The 23,526-nt window shown below is 44.7% G+C and overlaps 1 protein-coding gene across 2 annotated transcripts in view; it reads left to right on the top strand.

The window, feature by feature from the left end:
- DDR2 (discoidin domain receptor tyrosine kinase 2) overlaps positions 1-23,526 on the top strand; it is a 63,060-nt gene that overhangs the window by 5,326 nt on the left and 34,208 nt on the right. For both annotated transcript variants that reach the window (XR_014565541.1, XM_083743832.1), the window contains exons 2-3: positions 15,583-15,678; positions 20,324-20,426. Coding sequence is in view for 1 of the 2 variants with exons in the window: in XM_083743832.1 (XP_083599958.1) it covers positions 15,597-15,678; positions 20,324-20,426 (185 nt within the window). In the remaining variant the exon portion in view is untranslated. The remainder of the gene's footprint in view (positions 1-15,582; positions 15,679-20,323; positions 20,427-23,526) is intronic.

Below are 23,526 nucleotides of genomic sequence, written 5' to 3'. Positions count from 1 at the left end.
TGTCTTCTTCTATTTGTCCCCGTGTCAGTTTCACTATAACCACAGGTGATGGCTGGGGGCCTGCATTCAGCTCGATACATTAGGGAGGTTTACAAATCTGCCCTAAGTCTTTGCAAAGGATTGCTTTTAGTGTGTGTGCCCCCCCTTGCAGGACTTAACTTCATTATTACAGGGGATCAAGATGGAATTCTGTTCAGGCCAACTGCATTTTCCCAGTGCTTAAAAACACAACTTTTTGTTGTTGTCAGCATGTGATTGACTTCTTAGTTAGATCCAAAGAGCCATGTTAGTCTGTTGTATCAAAAACTAAAAAGTGCCACAATACTCTCTTGGTTAGTATTTCTGTTGCAACTGAGGGTATATCCACACTTCTGTTTGCCCTGCCACTTTCTCTTGGGGAGAGCCACAGTTTACCGCTGAATCGAATCCAAATCAGCAGTAAAGGGTGTTTTCCCAGGGGAAGTGGTGGGACAAGCAGAAAACCTCTCGGATTTCTAGGTATAGAACAAGCAGGCATATGGATGAGCTCTGAAAAGCCAGCAAGATTGGACTGCTTCTTCCTCCCCTGTCATCTGGTTAGCAGCCATCCCATCAGGCTCCCTCAGTGGGAGAAATGAGAAGCAGGGCTCCTTCCATCAGGTGCCTCCTACCTGTGATCTGTTTCCATTCCATCTTCGCATTTTAAGAACTGCTGTTCAACATTAAGGTCCACTCTTTTTTTTTAAAAAAAAGATTTTTATTAGGGTTTCAACAGATTTTATCATAACAAACAAAACAAAACAAAACAATAACAGACAATAAACAATATAACACAAAAAATCAAACAGAAATATATAAGTTCAATTCTTAATTTCATGTACCTTACTTTCCCGACTTCCTCACAGCTCCCTTTTCTGTATTCCAATTTCCAAATTAGTTTCAGCAAACTCTTCCATTATTTTGTCTGATTTTAATGTTACTTAATTTCTTTTAAATTAACCATTGCCACTGTTAACCACTTATCTTCTAATCCCCCATCATTGATTAATTTTGCTATGTTTCTTTACTTGTTACTTATAAGACATCTTTGCACGTTCCTTTCAACTTTGTCACTAATGCCGCACTATCTCTATATCCTGCATCGTTTTAACATTCAAATAGTTTACAATATTTTTGCAGATAATCTTTAAATTTCATCCTATCTTCTTCTGTTTGTTCTTCTCCCAAGTCTCGGATTCTGCCAGTCATTTCTGCCAGTTCCATGTAGTCTATCAGTTGCGTCTGCCGTTCTTCCAAGGTGGGCAGATCTTGTGTCTTCCAGTACTTTGCGATGAGTATTCTTGCTGCTGTTGTTGCATACATGAAAAAGGTTCTATTCTTCTTTAACACCATCTGGCCAACAATGCCCAAGAGAAAGGCCTCTGGTTTCTTAAGAAAGGTATACTTAAATACCTTTTTCAGTTCATTATAGATCATTTCCCAGAAAGCCTTGACCTTTGGGCACGTCCACCAGAGGTGAAAGAATGTTCCCTCAGTTTCCTTACATTTCCAACACTTATTGTCAGGCACATGGTATATCTTTGCAAGCTTGACTGGTGTCATGTACCACCTATAAATCATTTTCATAATATTTTCTTTCAAAGCATTACATGCCGTGAAATTCATACCAGTGGTCCATAACCGTTCCCAGTCAGCAAACATAATGTTATAACCAATGTCCTGTGCCCACTTAATCATAGCTGATTTGACCGTTTCATCCTGAGTATTCCACCTTAACAGCAAGTTGTACATTCTTGACAATACCTTAGTTTCAGGTTCTAACAATTCCATTTCTAATTTCGATTTTTCTACCTGGAAACCTATTTTCTTATCCATATTAAAGACCTCTCTGATTTGGTAATAGTGTAGCCAGTCTCGCACTTTATCTTTTAATTTCTCAAAACTCTGCAATCTCCATGTATCTCCATCATGTTCTAGTATCTCCCAATATTTCGGCCATTTGGCCTCCATATTGAGTCTTTTCAGAGCCTTAGCTTCCATAGGTGACAACCACCTTGGGGTCTTGTTTTCTAATAAATCTTTGTATCTTGTCCAGACATTAAAAACTGCTTTCCTGACAATATGGTTCTTAAATGCTTTGTGAGCTCCAACCTTGCCATACCACAAATATGCATGCCACCCAAACGCATTGTTGAACCCTTCCAAATCCAAAATGTCAGTGTTTTCAAGAAGTAGCCAGTCCTTCATCCAGCAAAAAGCTGCTGATTCATAATATAACTTCATGTCCGGCAGGGCAAACCCCCCTCTTTCTTTAGCATCAGTCAGTATTTTAAATTTTATTCTGGGCTTTTTGCCCTGCCAGACAAATTTAGAAATATCTCTCTGCCACCTCTTGAAACAGTCCATCCTGTCCACAATCTGCAAGGTCTGAAACAAAAACAACATTTTTGGCAATACATTCATCTTCATAGCAGCAATTCGACCCAACAAGGAGAGCTTCAAATTTGACCATATTTCTAGATCTTTTTTTACCTCTGACCAACATTTTTCATAATTGTCTTTAAATAAGTTCAGGTTTTTGGCTGTCATCCCTAGGTATTTCACTTTCTTCACCACATTTAAATCTGTCTCTTTCAGAAGCTTTTCTATTTCCGTTGAAATCATGTTTTTCTCCAATACTTTAGTTTTTTGCTTATTTAATTTAAATCCAGCCACCTGACCAAATTCCTGAATCAGTTCTAAAACTCTTTTCGTACTAGATTCTGGCTCCTGCAACGTCAAAACCAGGTCATCTGCAAAGGCTTTAAGTATATATTGTTTGGCTCCGACCTGAACACCTTTAACCAACTGGTCCTTCCTAATCATATTCAAGAGCACCTCCAGGACCGAAATAAATAGCAATGGAGAGATAGGGCATCCCTGTCGTGTTCCTTTTTCAATTTTAATCTCTTCTGACACCACATTATTAACTATCAATTTTGCTTTTTGTTCCGAATAGATTGCTTCTATACTATTTTCAAACCCTCGTCCCACACCCATTCCCTTGAGGTTTTTTTTCATGAAACTCCAAGAAATATTATCAAAGGCCTTCTCCGCATCAATAAAAATTAACACTGCTTTTGTATTGGTGTTTGTCTGCAATAACTCCAATATATCAATAATGTTCCTTGTGTTATCAGACAAATGTCTACCTGGGAGAAAGCCTGCCTGATCTTTGTGTATTACTTCATTTAGCACTCTTTTCAGTCTATTGGCTAAAATATCTGCAAAAATTCTGTAATCCACATTTAACAGGGATATGGGACGGTAGTTTTTAAGTTGTGTCTTTTCAACTTCGGATTTTGGTATGAGTGTGATGAAAGCTTCTTTCCACGACTCCGGTGCCTTCTTCCCCTCCATAATCTTGTTGCACACCTCCTTTAGTGGTTGAATTAAATAGTCTTTCAAAGTCTTATAGTACTTGGAGGTTAACCCGTCCGGCCCTGGAGACTTGCCCAATTGCATGTTCTGGGTGGCACCTTCAATCTCCTGTTCCGTTATCTCATAGTTCAGGATTGTCTTATTTTCTTGAGATAATTTTTGTAGTCCATTAGTTCTTAAAAATTGGTCTATATCAGTCTCTTTCTGCGGCCCCTGTATATAAAGTTGTTTGAAGTATCTCTGGAAGCACTTTCTAATCTCCACAGGATTCTGTATGTTTCTCCCTTCTATCTCGAGGTTGGTGACCATATTCAACTTCTGTCTTTTTTTCAACTGCCATGCCAGCAGTTTTCCACATTTATTTGCCGATTCAAAAGTTTTTTGCCTCATTTGCTTAATTTTCCATTCAACTTCCTTATTTACTAATTTCATATATTGTACTTGATATAATTTAATTTCTCTCAAGATCTCCTGTGACTTTGGTTTCGATCTTAGCTTTCTCTCTCCATCTTTTATTTTTTCCAAGATTCTGTCTTTTTTCTCATTTTGAGCTCTCCTCTTTATTGCATTCTGCTGTATCAGAAACCCCCTCATAACTGCTTTGCTTGCGTCTCAGATTATTCTTTTTTCCACTGTAGTTTTCAGATTTACTTCAAAATAGTCCTTTAAATTTTTTTGGGCCTTCTTAACAATCTCTTGATCTCTTAGTAAGGTGTCATTCATCCTCCATCTGAAGGAACCAGTCGTAGTTAGTCTCATTTCCATCTTTACTGCATTATGGTCGGAGCATGTTTTTGGGCAGATTTCCACTTTTCTAGTCTTCGGTGCCAGTCCTCTAGTTATCCATATTTGGTCAATTCTTGTCCATGTCATTTTAGCTTCAGAAAAGCAGGTCCCTTCTCTTCCTAGGGGGTTTTTTGTTCTCCAAATGTCAATCAAGTCCATATTGTCAGTTAGTTCAAAAAAGGTCTTTGGTAGTCTGCCCTCTTTTCTTATATTTTGGCTTTGCGCTTTATCCATATACGTAGATACCAACCCATTCATATCTCCCATCATAATGATGTTATTATAGTCAATGTACTCCAGCATTGTCTCGTGCAACTTCTTATAAAATTCCGACTTCCCCTCCGTGTCTGAGCACCTTCCCCTTCCACCTCATTTGCTCCAGAGCTTTCCTGTTCTTTAAAGCTTAATGAGAGCAAACAGCTCTCCATGGGAAACTCAAACTGATGTTTGTTCTGATCGAGTTCTAAGGAGCAAGTTTTCACAGGCAAAGCTTTGGGGCAAAAACACAAACACTCGGACGGGGAGCTTTAAAGGGTGGAGCAGTGCCTGGAAAAAGCAGGGCAAAAGGTAAGTGTGGATAAGCCCTAAATTTTGGCACCAAAGTTAGCTTTTCCTCGCTTCCCTCCCTGCCCCTTTCCTCATGAGTCATGCCTTTCAGATGGTAAGCCTACAGCCAGGCCTTGTCATTTAAAAACTGATGATACGTGAGCCCCTCTGCAGAGGCATAGCATGGGGGAAGGCTGTGGGGGCCTTGGCCCCAGGCACAATTTTGTGAGGGGCGCAAACAGGCACCCCCACAGCAGGTTCCTTCATCGGAGCCTGGCTTTGCATAAGGAGGAGCTGCCCCTTGGCTGTGGCGTTCATGCCTGGCGCAGCTCCACCCCCAAGTCAGGCCAAGAACAGGAAGTGGGCGGCAGCGCTGCCACACCCTCCTCAGCCACAGCACACCTTGCGCCCAGCCGCCCACGTCTGGCCTGGCGGTGGAGAGCATCCCACCTCAGCCGCAGCAAGGCACGCCTGGCCGCAGAGAGAAGGGGGAATGTGGGCAGCAAAGCTGCCTCCCACTCTCTTTGGCTTTGGCCTGGCTGTAGTAGCTCTACCACAGGAGCAGGAGCAGGCAGCTCAGCTGAGGAGTGCCTAGCTGCCTTCAGGTGGTGCAGGGGCTCTCAGGTGCAGCTTCCGGGCTGCCTCCACCTTCCCCAACCCCAGCACCTATTCAGCCTGGCTGCCTTCATGGGGCTGCAGGGGATCTGATGCGGAAGTGGGGGCTCCTTTAAACTTCTCCCTTGAGGGGAGTGCAGCCGTGAACCCCTCAATGGAAAGTGTGATGGAGCCTGCACTTCCACAGCTGAGCAGCCCGATCCTACTCCTACTTGCCTGCTAGCAGGAGCAGGCTGAGGGGGGTGGGGTGGCAACATCCCTTGCCTGCCCACTTGCCACCGGCCCAGCCTTGCCTCACTCAACGCTGGGGCTGCCAGAGATGGTGGAGAGGGTGGTTGCTGTTGTGGCAGCGGCTGGAGGGTGGCAGGTGCCTGCTTGCTTGCTGCCTGGCCCGCCTTCCCTCACTGGGAAAACAGAAGTGTGGCACTCAAAACGGAAGCTATACTCATAACAGAGCATGCTCGGCTTCCGAAAAAAGTTCCAAAACCGGAACACTCATTTCCGGGTTTGAAGTGTTCAGTTTCCAAGTAGTTCGAGAACTAAGCTGTTCGAAAACTGAGGTACCACTGTATTTATTTTTCCCAGTTTGAACTGTATTTATTTCCCCCCAGTGGTGATTTTATTGAGTCAAAATGAGAGTACCCCTAAACATTTTTTTAGAAAAAAGCACTTAGTTATACCATAAAATTATATATCAATAGAAATATAATTTAATGAAGAATGTAATGCAATAACTTTTATGAAGGATTATTTATTACAACAGCAGTCATAAAGAAGAAATGTGAAACACACAGAAGAAATGAGCTATGCAGGTTAAATTGCCATGTTGGCACTTTGTGATAAATAAGTGGGTTTTGCAGTTTGGGCACTTGGTCTCTAAAGGTTCGCCATCACTGATCTAGTGCAATGCAGAAATATGCACTGTCTCATCTTGGGATCCAACCTGCGACCTTGGCATTATCAGCACCACCCCGAGACGACAAGCCTACAAGGCGATGGGAGCCATCCTTTGAGAGCCACCTGCACCCCATGGCAGAGACTTCACTGGGATCCCAGCAGATGGAGCAGCAAAGAGGTGGCAGCTGGGCCTGGGCGCTTTTCATAGGCATCCCTGGGAGTAGCAGGTCTGCTACACTGCTAGGTTTGGCAATCCTGCACAAGACACGCAACTTGGCAACACTGCAAAAAGCTGCAGCGCTGCCCAGGGGTTGTGGGGTGGGAAGCCATGGGGGCAATTTCCTGCAGGCCCACACAAGGGCTCCCATGCCTCAGTTCCTGGGTGGATCATTGGCCGCCAATGGTGAGTGAACACCTCCTGAGATTTCCCGACAAGGTGCCACCAGAGGGTAATTTCCTGTGGCAAATTCCAGAGGAAGAGTCACAGGAATGCAATATGAGGCCAGGCTTTCAGGAAGGAATCCTTTCCTTCTGAGTGAGTGGGGAAGGCCACAACCAGAAGACCCATGAGGCTGAGCCCTGGGAAGCAGACAGAAGCTCCACTAAGAGGGGTTGATATTTGGAATAGGTCCTCAAGAGAAGGACAACCCAATCCCTGTTCCCGTTTCCCCATGTAAAAAAGAATGTAGCGCTTCTATTGTTTTTGCCAAAAATTCTAATAATGTTTTGATTAAAAATATATGTAATTGCCTGTGGCCCTCAGCTTTGTACACACACGAGTGGGTCCTTGCAGGGAACAGCATGAGGGCCCATAACAGCACACCTGGATCCAGAGGTGAACCTAGGCTCCCTTGTGCCCTGGGCAAGGAGTTTTACTGGCACCCCCCTCCTTTGCACCCTTGCCAGAGGAGCTTGAGCCAACCAGAGCAGTGGAGGAGCGGTCCAGGGAGTGTGTGGATGGGCTCTGATCCACTCCAAGCCAGAGTGGAGAGGCACAATTTTTGCACCCTCTTGGGCCTGGGAACTCGGCGCGGATGAACCTGGCCAGCCCCTAGGTGTGCCCTGCAGTGCTGGCCATGGTGGAGGGAGGTGACAAAGGCACCCCTGGCTCAAAATGCTATTTATCCTATCACTGCAGCTCTGAGCCTGCTGGGCCCCGGTAACCAGGGACACTTTCTTTCTGCATAGGCAGATGTGCTGATTAAGGACATGCACCTGAGCATAAACAAAGGGCCTTTCTTTCAATGAGCCTTTCTAGTTAGCTGAAGGGAGTGGGGTCAATAGCCTAGGGCACTGGGAATGAGCCCAACTGAGTTATGGTTGCCATATTTCAAAAAGTGAGAATCTGGACACAACAGTTGTTGACAGGGCTTTTTCTCAGAGAGAATTCACCGGAACTCAGTTCTGGCACCTCTCAGGTGGGCATCAGTGCTACTCTAAGAAAAAGAGGGGGGCATTCTTGGTGCATTCCGGCACCTCTTTTTCTAGAAAAATAGCATGGGGGGCAAAGTTGTTGAGCTAAAAAAAAATAATAATGAAGTTTTTGAGCTATTTTTAGGAAATTTGCCAAAAAAATCAACACCCTAAGCTGAGTCATATGATTTAAGTGTGTGTCTTTGCGTAAACACTTGGAATGTTCCATTGTTTTAGGTTGAGGAGCTGATTTTATTTCATTCTCTCTATTCTTGCCTTTCAGTATTCACATTGTAAACATTCTAATGAATTTTAAGATAATTCTTGGGGCTCTATCAAATATGCCAGAAATAGATTTCAGCCATATGAGGCTGCCGGCTTCTTTTTTAGGCATTACTCCTGTGCTTTTAATAGTAACTGGAAGCAGAAGCAATAAACAATGGAGTAGGCCAAAAAATATTTATCGATCCCATGTGCTTCCAATCCAACTAGTCCTTCAGGGTATTTTGGAGATGAGCGGTTCAAAACTGAGTTGCGCTTCCACTTCTACTGTATTTCTTACGCTATCAAAAGAAGTAGAAGAGGTAGCACCTCTGAATTTTGTGTATTGTACAACAGGCTAGTTGAGCAGGATACAAATGGGAGATCAGTATTTGAATATGTCTCATGTGCAAAGGAAGAGAGTAGGGCTGGGCGATAGTTTTCAACACTGTGATGTATCACAACCTAAATAGCACAATATTTTGAGATATCACGCTGACTCATAACATGCTTCAGCTCATACATGCCAACTCTCCCTGTGGTGGTCGGGGGCCTCCCAGGGCCTTGCAGCCTCCAGACACGTGTGAAATCATGCGCACGCGACGATCTGCCCTCCATGTCTCAGCACCTCTGCTTCAACTAAACCATGGGTAGGCAAACTAAGGCCTGGGGGCCGGATCTGGCCCAATTGCCTTCTCAATCCAGCCTGCGGACGGTCTGGGAATCAGTGTGTTTTTACATGAATAGAATGTGTGCTTTTATTTAAAACGCATCTCTGGGTTATTTGTGGGGCATAGGAATCCGTTCATTCCCCCACCCCCCAAAAAATATAGTCCGGCCCCCCACAAGGTCTGAGGGACAGTGGACCAGCTCCCTGCTGGAAAAGATTGCTGACCCCTGATACTAAACCATTAAAGATTTCTGGGGAATATATTACTGTTCTATGCAGTTCTGTGGGCATATTTAAAAGTTAAGGAAGTAGTAGATTTAGTAAAAACATTAAATAAACTTCCATATGATATACTGAATATATTTTCAACTAATTTAAGAGTATGTAGTTTAAGTGATTTCCTAGTCAAATTGCATCTGCTTCCCCACTCAGAGGTCTGAGTGGAATTTTATGCATGTAAAAGCCTCACTGAGTTCAACTAAACTTACTTCTACTTTCTTGGGAGTAAGCCCCATTGAACTGAGTGGGGCTTGTTTGTGAGTAGACACACATTTGATTGCACTGCTTGTGGACAAACACACTCCCCATCAATCTCAAAGTACCCAACCTTCCAATTCAGCATGAGGCAGTCGGTTAAATTTCCCCTCCATTTCCCCCATTTCCCCAATCTCTCCCTTTTTATCAAAGGGTGGGAAGGAGGCATAGTAAGCAAGGAGACAGACTCCTTTAATTTTTTTTTTAAAAAACCTTCCCTTTTAATATGGAGGGATGCTGTTTAGGGGAAACCAACAATGTAAACACCACCAGAAAATAAAAATGAAAACACCCCCCTTTTTTTGAGGCGGGGGGGAGGAGAGACATGAGGGAAGAAAAATGAAGAAGGCAAAGCAAATAGAAGGCAAAGGCAGCAAAAGTATCTGTTTAGGAAATCGGCTGCCACGGCCAGATTTTTGCCTTTCTGCATCTCTTTCTTTGTTTATGTTCTTTGTTTGCATTGCTTCTGGATTTTTAATTGTCGGGGGGGGGGGCGGTTTGCTTCTGGATTGGTAGCAGGTTTTGCATAATTAGCTGAGCTGTGCTTAAAGGGGTGGTTTGTGTCCTTGCGAGGGGTTAGAGGGGTTATTGGGAAATTGGCCGCAGCCGAGGGCTTATTGCTTATTTCTCAGCTAGGGAAAGATGGTGACTGCCTTCTTGCCAAGAAAAGTATCAAGAAAAGTTACTGGTTCAGTGAGAGCAAGAAGTTAAGCCAGGGGTCAGCAAACTTTTTCAGCAGGGGGCCGGTCCACTGTCCCTCAGACCTTGTGGGGGGCCGGACTATATTTTTTGGGGGTTGGGAATGGATGAATTTCTATGCCCCACAAATAACCCAGAGATGCATTCTAAATAAAAGCACACATTCTACTGATGTAAAAACATGCCGATTCCCAGGCCATCTGCGGGCCGGATTTAGAAGGTGATTGGTCCGGATCCAGCCCCCGGGCTTTAGTTTGCCTACCCATGAGTTAAGCTTAAAGCATTTGCTGGTTTTTGTGAGCTTGCAGGGAGGACTTATTGTCAGCGTGAGGGGAGGGAGGAGTGAAAGCAAACAAAGCAGAGAGAGATGGTGAAGAGTATCAAGGGAGTTATCGGTTCAGCTGAGCTGAGACTGACAGCCTGGGAAGCTGTCCCCTTTTGTTCACATTTCCCTCACTGGTATATTGCCTGGTTGAAACACTTCTTGCGATGTCATTTCAATACTCTTAACAGATGCTATAGCGATTTATTGCACAGCCCTAGAAGAGAGAGGGAAATGCTGGACATAAACTGCTAGGTTTGGCTTCTTGGACCATGGTGTCTGCTTCCCTGAGGAAGGACTTCTGGCAAGAGATGGGTTGCACCCCACAGTGGTTGGCAAGAATGAGAGCTTTAAACTAAATCTTGAGGGAGAGGGAGATAATATTACCAGGTATACCAGGTACTGGGGTGAATAGTTTCATTGATGCAAAGGAAACTGAGGTGGTGCTCCAGAAACCTGCAGAAGGTCAGGGAAGTATAAGAAGGAAGCGGCTAGAGTGGTTTTAGTTGTTTCTATACTAATGCCCAGAGAATTGGAAACAAGTAATACAAATTTGAGCTGAAATTTGGGATGAGACTCACATCTGGAATGTAGAAATTGAGGGGTATAACCTTTTCAAGAGGAATAGACCAAACGGGAAAGGAGAAAGAGTAGTATTATATGTAAAGCATTTCTTTACGAAGGAAGAGACCCATGACCTGGAGCATGGAAGGCATATTCAGTAAAAATTGTAGGAGAGGGAAACAACAGTGACCTTACTGTGGGTGTCTGCTATAGACCGCCAAGCCAGACTTGAATGATGCCTTCCTACAGCAAGTTACCAAACATTCAAAAATGAAAGCTATAGTAGTCATGGGAGACTTCAACTTCCCCAATATCTGCTGGAACTAAAACTCTACCAAGGTCCAACAAATTCCTCAATTGTTTTGCTGACAATTTCATTTCTGAGAAGTGGCAAGAAAAAGACCATCTCACTTGGATCTGGTCCTCACCAACAGGGAGGAATTGATTGATTGAGAAAGTGGAAGTACTGGCCACCGTGGGAGAAAGTGATAATGTCCTCTTGGCTTGTGTGATACAGAGGCAAGGGAAAGCTGAGTGTAGTCAGAAATACACTCTGGATTTCAAAAAGCTTAAGGAACTACAGTACTGGGTGAGATGCCATGGTCAGAAATACTCAAAGAGAAGGGAGTCCAAGATGGATGGGAATTTCTTAAAAGTGAAAAAAGCACAAATGCAGACAATTCTAACAAGAAATAACAGTAGGAGGTATCTAAGGAAACCGATGTGGCTGCTAAAGCTCTTACAGATGAGCTGAGATTTAAGAAGGGCATGTATAAGGAATGGGTCGAAATTAAGAAAATGAATCTCAATAGGTAAAATTGTAAGGTTCTGCATTTAGGCAGAAAGAACCAGATGCACAAATTTAAGATGTGGGATACCTGGATTGCCAGTAGTACATGTGATAAGGATGTAGGGGTATTACTAGACTGCAAGTTTAACATGAGTCAAGAGCGTGATTCAGAAGTAAAAACTGTGAATGATATTCTAGGCTGCATCGAAGTCTAGTGTCCAGATTGATAGAAATCATAGTACCACTCTATTATTATTTGGTTTGACCACACCTGGAGTTCCGTGTCCAGTTCTGGGCACCACAATTTAAGAAAGATACTGACAAGTTGGAACGTGTGCAGAGGAGTGTGACCAAGATGATCAAGGGTGTGGAAACCAAGCCTTTTGAGGAAAGGTTGAGGGAGTTGAGTATGTTAGGCTGGATAAGAGGAGACTAAGGGGATATGACAGCCATCTTCAAATATATAAGCGGTTGTCAAATGGAAGATGGAGCAAGTATGTTTTCTCCTGTTCTGTAGGGTAGGACCCAAACCAATGGCTTCAAGTTACAAGAAAGGAGATTCTGGCTAAACATCAGGAAGAGCTTTTTGATGTTAAGAGCAGTTCAACAGTGGAACGGACTCCCTCGGAGGTGGTGGACTCTCCTTCTTTGGAGGTTGGATGACCACCAGTCATGGATACTTTAGTTGAGATTCCTGCATTGCAGAGGGTTGGACTAGATGACCCTCGGGGTCCCTTCCAACTCTACAATTCAATGATTCTATGATACTATAAAGCTCTAGTTCAGCTTTGATTGGGGGTGCATTTATTTCTTATTAGTTACTTCACTGTAAACATTGTTTACTGCCCTTCAACCAATGACTGCCGTTAAAAATAAAATAATACAATAAAATTTAAACACATTCACACAAAAGAATCAAGAGCCCATGTGATTAAAAGCAGCACATGTTTATGCATGTCTATTCAAGTAGTTCTAGAAGACTTGCAGCATAAGTAAACAACGGCCCAAGTTTTTCTGGATGATAAAGCTGTGATGGTTGGGGCTGCTAGGAATTGTAGTCCAAAATATCTGGAGGGCACCAAGTTGGTGAAGGTTGAGCGTGAGCAATTTCCATCCATCTTCAGGCCCTGAAAAATGACCTATGCCAAGAATATAACAGGGAGAGGCATCCCTGCTGGTTTTGCCTGGACCCCTCAGTTACTGTCCCAAATACAATATGCTTCTAAATCATTTCATCTGGTCAGGGAAATTGCAGACAGGTTGAAATCTCAAGTCGGATTCTTAGTAGGATTTTTATCTCTTGCTTTCCTAGTTAGTAGGGTTTTCCTAATTCCCTCAAGAGCAAAAGTGGGAAGAAGGCATGTCTGATCCAAAACCCTTGTACATTCAGCCCTCCCTTTAAGGGGTCCATGGATTTCTAGGACAATTTTCAAATGTGATTATGGGCCAGAAATTCCCACTTTGGGGAAGGGTCATAGCTCAGTGACAGAGCACCAGTTTTGCATGTGAAAGATCCAAGGTTCCATGTAGGGCTGGGGATGCTGTGTGCCTGAAACCCTTGACTGCCACTGCCAGTCAGTGTAGGCAGTACTGAGTTTGATGGATCCATGGTCTGACTTGGTATAAGGCAGCTTCCTGCATTCTTCCTGGGCCTGAACTAATTTCAACATAGAAATGGCTTATTTCTCATCTCAGTTCACATTAAAGCAGTGTAATAAGTAGGTGCTATATTCTAACAGATATATGGGATGCAGGTGGTGCTGTGGTCTAAACCACTAAGCCTCTTGGGCTTGCTTATCGGAAGGTCAACAGTTTGAATCCCCACGACGGGATGAGCTCCCGTTGCTCTGTCCCAGCCCCTGTCAACCGAGCAGTTCGAAAGCATACCAGCACGAGTAGATAAATAGGTACCTCTGAGGCGGCAAGGTAAGCAGCATTTCCATGCGCTCTGGCACTCGTCACAGTGTTCTGTGCACCAGAAAGTGGTTTAGTCATGCTGGCCACATGACCCAGAAAAGCTGTCTGCTTTCAAGCTCCCTCAGCTTGAAGATGCCACACTCCTTAGTCAAATTTGACTGGACGTAACTGTCCAGCGGTCCTTTACCATAACAGAGATTAATAAAAATCCAGTCATGCAAACTTAATTCCTTCTTTAAAATAATACAAGTTTACTAAATTTGAGTTTTTGTGGCAAACACTCTGGGGCATGGAGCAGTAAAGCACGGACCTGTGCCTTGAAAAAGTGGGGCCAAAGGTAAGTGTGGCTAAGCCCTAAATCAAACAGAAATAAACTAATCCAAATTCCCCTAAGCTAGGGTTGCCATATTTTGAAGAGCAAAAAAGAGAATGTGGAGCCCCCTTGCCATCCACGGTGTGTGCGCACACCATACCCTCCAACGTTTCTCTGATGAAAGTAGGGACATCCTATTCAATAATAATAATAATAATACCCCACCCATCTGCTCCACTCCAACATATATAAAAGCATAATAAAACATTAAACATTTTAAAACATCCTTATACAGGGCTGCCTTATAAAGGGGTGGGGGAGAAGGGGAGGCAGAGAGAGACCCCCCTCCTAAGGGAGTCTTTCCCACCTGCTCACGGGCAGCTTACTGGGCACTGGCATGGCCAACAGCTCAGAGAGGTCCAGGTGGCAGCCATTTGATCTGCCATTGGACCGTGAGCCCAATCCCAACATCCACCATGCAGGTGCATCATAGAAATAGAAAAATGTTAAGAGTGATCCTCGCACGCACACTTCCTGGCTCTGTTTGCAAAAACCCGGACATTTTGGCAAATTCAAGAAATCTGCCCGGACTGAAATTTCACCCCTGAAAAAGAGGACCTGTCAGGGAAAAACCGGACATATGGCAACCCTGCCTAAGCTATACTTGGTGGATGGTTCAAGAAGTAGGCCTTTCACCGGAAAGTTGCAGTTAGTTCCTTTCTTTATTTAGGGATGTCTTAGAGTGGAGACTGAAAAGGTCTAGCCAAACATCTTCATGGTCTACAAAGGTGTAAAGTGCAGAACAGAATTTCTAGGGTTGCCATATTTTGAAGAGCAAAAAAGGACACATTTGATGACTTCTGCTTTTAACTATGGATTGCTTTGATGTCTCTACTCATGAAAAAGAGGATGTGTCCTGGAAAAAGAGGACAAATGGCAAGCCTAGGACACCTCGCAGCCTATATATCATTTCTGCTGATTCTACTTTCTGTGTCTGAAAAATTCCTTTATACCTGGAGTTTCCAAAAGTCCACCCTTTCTTAAGGGTCCTCTGTCAGATAACCCTTGGAAAAAGCAATGCTCAAGACATTTGCATTTGAAAAGGCATTCTAGCTCTGCTCTGGCTACGGATTGGAAAATAGCATCTTGTTAAATATTTGAGCTGTGAGCACACTCCATTTACTCTGCATGCTGTGTGCTCCCACTGCTGGTTTGGGAAGTGGTATACACACATTAGCCACAACCCATATCTATGGTGTTGCATCTTACAACATACTGCATTTTAATTTGTTTTCCCCAAAACCAACTTTAATCCGAACTGGTGGAGGGGGGAAAGAAAGGACCTAGGTGAGTTTTAATCTGGTAATGTATACAAAGCATGTATAATTTAATGTGTTATTCTGCTGTGCTGCATACAGTAAGATACATGTGTGGTTGGACTTTTAACTCTTCGACTTAAGCTAGCCTTGAACGCAATCAAAGTCTTAAGGGGCAACTCTCTGCATGTTTACTTTGAACTAAAACTCAGGGCTTATCTACACTTCTGATTCTCACGTGCTTTCTAGGCATGAATTCAAGTGGTTTTCTGTTTGTTTGGCCGCTTTCCCCAGGAAAACCTGTTCTTTAGCACTGAATCGGAGCAAACATAAATCCATAGAAAATGCAATTGTCATTTGCTCAGATTCAGTGGCAGAGAGCGGATTCCCCTGGGGAAAAGCGGTGGAAGAAGTGAAAGTGTGGATGAGGCCTCATTGTGCACTGTTCAATGGGCTTTGTTCCCAGGGAAGTCAGCATACGACTGCAGTCTTAATTATGCCTTCTGTGTGTCTCCTGATTTCTTATTCTGGCTGCCATAGGTACGAAACTGAAGATGCTTACTCCTCCCCAGCCACTGATAGCTCTGCTGATCCTGCTGGCTATTCCAAGTGCTGTGAAAACTCAGGTCAATCCAGGTAAGGGATGAAAATGCTGCTTCTCAGTATCAGGTCCACAAACTAAGAGATGTAGCCTACCTGGAAGTAAGTCCCATTGCATATAATACTTCTGAGCAGTATTGTAAATATAGTTACTGGTGGTCATGAGTTGTACCTTTTGATGTTATTTAACACTAAATTGGGCTTATCACAGCTAACAGGTTCCATGTATGATTCTTGATTAAGCTGCTTGCCCTCAGACCTCCATAAAGGTTAGCTCTCATGGCATACAAAAGTTAACAAGTTTGGGGCCCCTAAGAATCCAAAGAAGATTCCCTGCACAAAGCTCATTGAATCCAGCATCCTGTTTCTAATTGTGGCTGGGTTGGTGGTTTTCATAACACTAGGAAGGCCAAAAGCAAGACATGAGGACAACAGCATCTGAAACTGGGAGGTGAAGTTCCATTTAGCTGTCATAGCCAACCTGGTGGCCCTGTCCACCATGCATTTGTGTAATTGCTCTTTAAACCCATTGAAGCCACTGGCCAACACCACGTCTTGTGGCAGCTAATTCCACCCTGTTAATTATTCACTGAGAGAAAAAGTATTGTTACAAAGGACGGGTGCCTGCCCCTCTCTCTGCCAAGAGCCCATGGGGTCCCAGGCACACACATAGGTTCTGTGTCCATTTGAATAATACAATACATGGCGGAGACTGTCGTGGCTTTAAGAAATATGGTTTATTTACCTATTTACACCTTCAGTCTGCATGGAGGGAGTCCAGAACTTATAGCATAGTCCTTTCAAGAGGGGCTCCCCCCCACAGGATTTCAGCCCTTCTTCCTCCTCCTTTTTCCCAGCCACCCTTGCTCCCAGAGCAATTACCCTGGCAACCATCCAAATCCCCAGTCTCTGTTCAAACCTCAAGGCAAGGGAGAAGGAGTTCTCTTGTATTGTTAATGTCCCTCAATTGCTTCCTATTGTTCCTTGATGACCTTAGCTCAGCCACAGGAATTCCTCTGCAGCTTGGATTCTTCCAAATAAATACATAAATGAATATTATTTATAACCTGCCCACCTGGCTGGGTTGCCCCAGCCACTCTGGGTGGCTTCCAACACACATAAAAATAATAATAAAACATCAAACATTAATAGTAACAATCAGATCCTATATAAAAAGTCACAATAACTTTAAAATAAACAACATATCAAATAAAGCAATATTCAATAGTCCATTAGAATCCAATAGTAAACAGTAAAATTAAACATCAGCAAACAATAATTAAACAGTTTACACTTATCAATTACAATAAAGAATTACTAATCTATAATCAATAACAGCAAATCGCAATGCATAAAATACCGCAAAACATACAAAACCATGTAAAACGGTCAAACTGAGAAACAAGGACACACAACTTGTAAAATTATTATTAAAAACTACCCCTGAATTCCTCTCTTCCCAGATGCTTCTTCTGTTCTCAAAGTCATGGTCTGGGAAAGGCTCCAGGGGCTGGAGGGTGGGGCAAGGAAAAGCCATTGCCTGCAGAAAGTCTCTCTCCCCTCAGTCTCTCTCCCTTCGTTTCCCAAATACTGTACAGTAATCAGAAGGTCGGCGGTTTGAATCCCCGCAATGGGGTGAGCTCCCGTTGCTCGGTCCCTGCTCCTGCCAACCTAGCAGTTCAAAAGCATGTCAAAGTGCAAGTAGATAAGTGCAAGTAGATACGCTGCTGTGGTTCGCCAGAAGCGGCTTAGTCATGCTGGCCACATGACCCGGAAGCTGTACGCCGGCTCCCTCGGCCAATAAAGTGAGATGAGCGCCGCAACCCCAGAGTCGGTCACGACTGGACCTAATGGTCAGGGGTCCCATTACCTTTACCTTTAAATCTAGAACAGCATTTTCTTTTTCCGTGTCCTGAATCTACTGCCAATCAGTTTCCTGGGCAACCCAAAGGTCTCTAGTGCAGGGGACTGGGAACCTGCAAATCTCCAGTTGTAGCTGGAGTACAGCTCCCATCATCCCTACCCATTGGCCATGCTGGCCAATGAGAGCTTGAGTCTGACAACAACTGGAGGGCCACAGGCTTCCCATTTCTGGTCCAGTATTTTTAAACCACTGTTGGAAGATGTGTAGGCTGTACTGAATGTGTTGGAATGTGTTTGGCTCCATAAGTGATTCAAAAATGCTGCACCTTCCTCATCCCGTGTAGTTCAGTTTGCTACGAAGTAGTTTGCTGGCAGGTAATGGACAGAGCTTTGGGCTGAGGCCAGCGGTCAGACAGTAAACACTGTGGAACAAGCAGCCCTTTGAGAAGCTCTCTTGGCAGCTAAGCATGAAAAATAATGCTCAGGTAGCTCAAGGCCTGCTTGAAGCTTCTTGGCTAGTCTCTTGCAAATCAAAAGCAGCCACACATTGTAGGCACTGGTAGTTTTCCATATCCAAACTGGGAAGAAGGTGTTGGGGAAGTGAGCTTGCAGAAGGGCTTTACTGAGCTGTCCCTGCAGTGCTCACTCAGCTCAGTCTCTGTATCTTTCCAATTAAAATGTATTTAATGTTTAACTATTCAGTTGCTGTAGGGTCTACAAGTCAGGACCTTCTCTAGTCCACATCTTGCCTCTGCCACGAAGGCAACACAATCTCATCATCCCCCTCTCCCACCTACAGTTTGGGGTAATACTGGCGTATATTACAAAACTATTGAAAATAATGTATGAGAAGTTACTTGAATATTGCAAAGTGCTGTGTAAATGCCAAATATTATAATTCTAGATTGCAAACATATTGGTAGGGGTGCTTCCAGCAGGCAGTTCAGGAATGAATAATTGACTAAAAGTGTGTATGGGAATGCATTTCAAATGATGTTTAGAGTACTCTATATTCTGTCAACTCAAGTCTACCACTGGGAAACCCAGTGAGAACTAGTGGAAAGAATTTGACAGCACTTTAGAAACTAAAAAATGGTATAAATGACAAATGTGATTTTAAAAAATTCAAGAATTTAACTAAACAAGAGATTCAAATCAGGATTGAGATTGAAGTTAGGACATGGTATCAGTATTTGCAGAGATGTCTTTTTCAAAAGTGAGTAATTAACTCCAGATTAAGTGAGCTCTTGCAGGATCTGAGACTCTCACAGTTAAACAGTCCACACATTTTAAACATATTCCTTCACATCGCTACAAAACTTTAGGATTTAATTCATGGGCTAGAGATAAGCAGAAATGGACTCAAGATGCAGGTTCCACTTTAACTTCTACATATCTGATTTGATATGATTTATTATATTTCCATGCCATTTACAACAATAAATAACAGTGACATGACAGAACATTATAGAATATAACAAATGCAGCATAAATCATATAGAAAATTAACAAATCATCAGTGAAACAATTACAATCTATAAAACACTGTTAACAAAGCAACAATTAAACAATACGCTAAACATCACAATTAAAGCAAAAGTCGTATTATATGATTAACTAATCAATACAGCATTTATTATTTATAAAACAAAATAGGAACCAAAAGATAAACTATGCACTCTTAGGTTCATACACACATTCCCCCCACCCCAATAACTCATATCTTTCACTCTGTTCAGCTCATTACACATATACATAGTGCCCATAACAGCAATTCCCTTCTGAAGGTTCCTCGGACTGGAAGTGGGGTAGCATAGGTGAAACCAACCACCCCCTGATGGCAAAGAGTCTTTCACCGCTCACAGATCTTCCTCTGGAAGGCTCCTAGGGCTTTAAAGAGCTTCGAGGAAGATAGAGCTATATATAGCTTTTATCTGGTCGTTATTGCTGCTTAGAATCATAGAATTGTAGATCTGAAGGGACCCTGAGGGTCATCTAGTCCAACCCCCTGCAATGCAGGAATCTCAACTAAAGCATCCATGGTTCTTTCCTAATATTAAGGAACGCGCGTTCAAAATCTTTGACAGGGTAGCATTATGTGCCAGCTAAATTTCACGTTATATAAATTAGTACTCATAATTATAATGATAAATAGAATACTGTTTTTCTAATCTTTCTAATCTATTTTATGCTGGAGTCATTATGGTAATAATGTGGGTTCATGGGGGTGGGGAATAGATAGATAGTGTGTGGAAATTAGTAAAATAACTGGCTTGATCCTTGGATCCAAAGCACAAGCTGAACACCCTCTCCAGCAAGAGGGAGCTCCCAGCAGAGTTTAAAAACACAATCATGTAGCACTGTGAAGCATGAAGAGTATAGGTTGTTAGACTCTTTAAATATTCTGTTTAGTCCACTTACAGAGCTTCCCCTCTCTACTCCTCTCTATCCCTCTCATAAGGAACAAACCGCACTGTTAGTAAGTTTAAATGCTTTACTTACAAACTCCAAAGGTCAGACTCATGCATTATTCCATGCAGCAGCATGTCCAAAATATGCACATGTTTTTCTGCTTCATCCTTTTTATTTTCCATTCTATTTCTTGGTTTATTATCATGGAATATTGTGTTTGCAATCTTTATTGTTTGTTTTACCAAATCTTTTCCAGGTTTTTTAACCAACTCTTTTAAAATCAATTCTTCCAATACTTTTGGTTTTTTTTTGTTTTCTGGTGAATATTTTGTTGGATTAAAAAAACCTGCCATTACTGCTTTACTGACATCCCAAACCGACATCCCAAACTGCTCTCTCTCTCCAGCTGTCTGCCGCTACCCATTGGGCATGTCAGGTGGGCACATCCCTGATGAGGACATTACTGCTTCTAGTCAATGGTCTGAATCCACAGCAGCTAAGTATGGAAGGTAAGAGTGAGATGAGCCTGGGTCTCTCACAAACCCAAGACATTTGAGCCTGAGATCCTCATTCACATACCCCAGTCATTCCCATGCCTCACTGGCTGTGCTGTTACATCCTCCCCTACTCCAAAAGTGATTGGCTCCTCCTAGGCTAAGCTGTCTGAGGGCACCCAAAAAGGTGAAACTGACTCTGCATCCATCCTCAGAAGAGCCCATGGTCTACTCTTGGCACCCTTCTTGTACCAGGGCTCAGCCCCAGAACCTGATTCCAGTGGTAACGTCCAGGCATTGAACATTACCAGCAGTAATAGAGCAGAATGAACAGGTTCCTGCTGGATTGTTCATGGTGTCCTTTGCTTATCACTGATGTAACCAGCTGTGGCTCATGAGATGGTTTGCTGGATGCTGCCAACATCCACTGCTGAGCACCACTGAATGGGGCATGTGAGGTGGTGGAGAATGCATGAGGGCTTTTAATTCAACGCTATGTGGGTGCACAGCTACTGAATGACCAGCAGCGCCCAGTGCCAGCAGAGGCCATGATGTTAACAACCCCGGCTGGCCAGGCCGGCCCAAGACATTTTGGCACCTGAGGCAAGCCACAAAATGGCACCTGCCGCACCAGGGATAAAGTGGGGAGTGAAGCTTTACATCAGGGAAAAGGAAGAGGTGAAGATATTGTCAGGGGTTCAGAAGGAGAGACACAGGAGGGGGAGCAAATGGAGAGTGAGGAGGAGGAGTACGAGGGGGGCGCAGGCAGTGACAGTGGCCAGAGTTATTCCACAAGCCTCTCTAGCGAATCGGAGGACTCACAGAAGGGAGCGCCGGTGGCCAGAGCGAGGGGGGTTCCAGGGGGGAAGCCCCAGGAGGAAGGGGCCAGCGGGGAGTCCCTGAGCAGCAGTTGGAAATCAGGGCCAGCTTCTCCACCAGAGCACAGTGGGGAGGGGGAGTCCCAGGAGTCGGGACCAGTGTCCTCACCACCAGAGGGAGGAGAGGAGTCAGGTTTGGCAACGCCCACATCAGGAAGCGGGGAAACGGTCAGAAGGAAAGTCACCGGCTGGGCGCGCGCGCCAAGTTCAAATGTACAGGAGCGCGGCACAGTGGGGAGCCCGGGAAGGGAGCCAGGTCCTAAAGCCCGCCGGAGGGAGGGGCAAGACTCAGGAGGCTCAGCGTCAGAGGAGTCCAGGAAGGAGGAAACCCCAGAGGGCAGAAGGACCCAGCGAAGGAAAGAACAGCGTAGGAGGTGGAGCCGGGCTAGAATCTTAAACTGGTGTGGGTGGAGCAGTGAGTCAGAGGGGACTTAGCCGGTCTAGCGTCAAGACGTGGGTCTGCGCGCCCAGAGCTTTGAAATGGAAACTAAACTTCAATAAAGACTTTCGTACATTATATCCACCGGGCGTTGGTCCTCTGTGAGCTGGGATCTAGAGGCAGACCTGACAGTAAGTCCCCTCACACCCACCAATTTTATCACCTCGTGACGTGCGGGAAAGCAGTGAGGGGTGAAGATTGGTACTTCGCGAGCTCACGAATACCTGAAAAATGACTACCGAAGAGAAGGTAGCAAGTTTGCAAAATGCCGTGACGCAGCTGAACGCAGAGATTTTGGCGTCCAGAAAGAAGGAACAGGAAGCAGCTGCTGCCTGCCAGGATCTGCGAACCAGGTTAGAAGTGCTGACTGCACAAGGGCTACCGGCCGCCAGACCAGAGGGGATTGGGCTGGGGAACAGAGGAGGGAGCCTTGTGTCGCATTTCGATGGGAACCTGCAGCAGTATCCTAACTTCAGAGCAGATGTAGTATATGCACTGCAACTGCTGGAGAAAGACTTTAGAAGAGAGGAAGAGAAAGTGGGATTTATAGTATCGCATTTGCGGGGAGAGGCTAAATCCTGGCTGCGCAATCTCTGGAGAGATAAGGATCCAGCCCTCCAAAATGCGGGTGCCTTCCTTAAAGTGATGGATGCGTGTTTTTTGTCTGAGATTGATGTGGATATCGCTAGGAAAGAGATTCACGGACTAAGGCAAGGCAGAGCCACTGTAAGGCAATATCATTCACGCTTTTTTGCATTGGTGAATGTAATGGGCTGGGAGAGAGAATCATCTGCCGTCAGAGACCTCTTCTGGGAGGGGCTGAACGGAGCTGTGAAAGACGAGATTGCAAGGGGAGAGAGACCCCAAACCGCCAAAGACGTTGTGGAGAGGGCACTCACGATTGGGGTTAGGCTGGAAGGACGCCCTTGGGACACGGAGGAAGGGCATTGGGGACGCACGCCAGCGAGAGGACCGCCCCCCTTTCCCAAGGAAGCGGCGCGCGCTCGATCCATGCCTCCGCTGGGAGGAGGAGAGGAGCCGATGGAGATAGGTGGTGCTAAGGCTCAGTCCACAGCCGGAGCCCTAACGTCGGGAGCAGTCAAAATGAAGCCTCCTAGAGGGACCAGGAAGTGCTACATCTGCGACAGTGCTCAGCACATGGCGCAAGAGTGTCCCCAGCGGTTTCACAAGCACACTGCAGCCGCAGCGACAGTAACAGAAGCAGTTCAGCAGAGTGAATCACAGCAGGAAAACTCCACTGTCTGGCTGGAAATGGAGTCACTGGGGGCCAGCCAGACAAGTCAGTGAAGCAATCCCCAGTAATGTTACAGCCCACAGACCCCCTCCCACCCAAACCAGTAGTGCAGCTCACCGCATCCCTTCAACTTCCCAATGGGCTCACTGTGGAAATCCCCATTACCATTGACTCTGGGAGCAATGCAGATTTTATAGGCATGGAGTTCATCCAGCAACAGGGCATAGCCCTTCTGCCAGCGACGGTACCTCTGAACGTCGTCACGGTGGACGGCAGGGAGCTACTGGGAGGGCAAGTGCTACAGCAGACGCCGCCAATGGTGATGCGCATTGGTAATCACCGCGAAGTCATCAGCTTCAACGTCACCCGCCTGTCAGACACGCCCATAGTGTTGGGAATGAGTTGGCTGGATAGGCACAGCCCGGCATTAGCTTGGTACCAGCGGCAACTGACCTTCGGCTCCTCCTACTGCGCAGAACACTGCATCCTGGCTGACTTGGAAGATGAGGGGCACGAGGATGGACCACAGCTGAACTTGGGCAT

The sequence above is a fragment of the Podarcis gaigeae genome (assembly GCF_964106915.1).
Source record: "Podarcis gaigeae genome assembly, chromosome: 6".
Taxonomy (NCBI): Eukaryota; Metazoa; Chordata; class Lepidosauria; order Squamata; family Lacertidae; genus Podarcis; species Podarcis gaigeae.
This window is presented reverse-complemented; position numbering and strand designations above follow the sequence as displayed.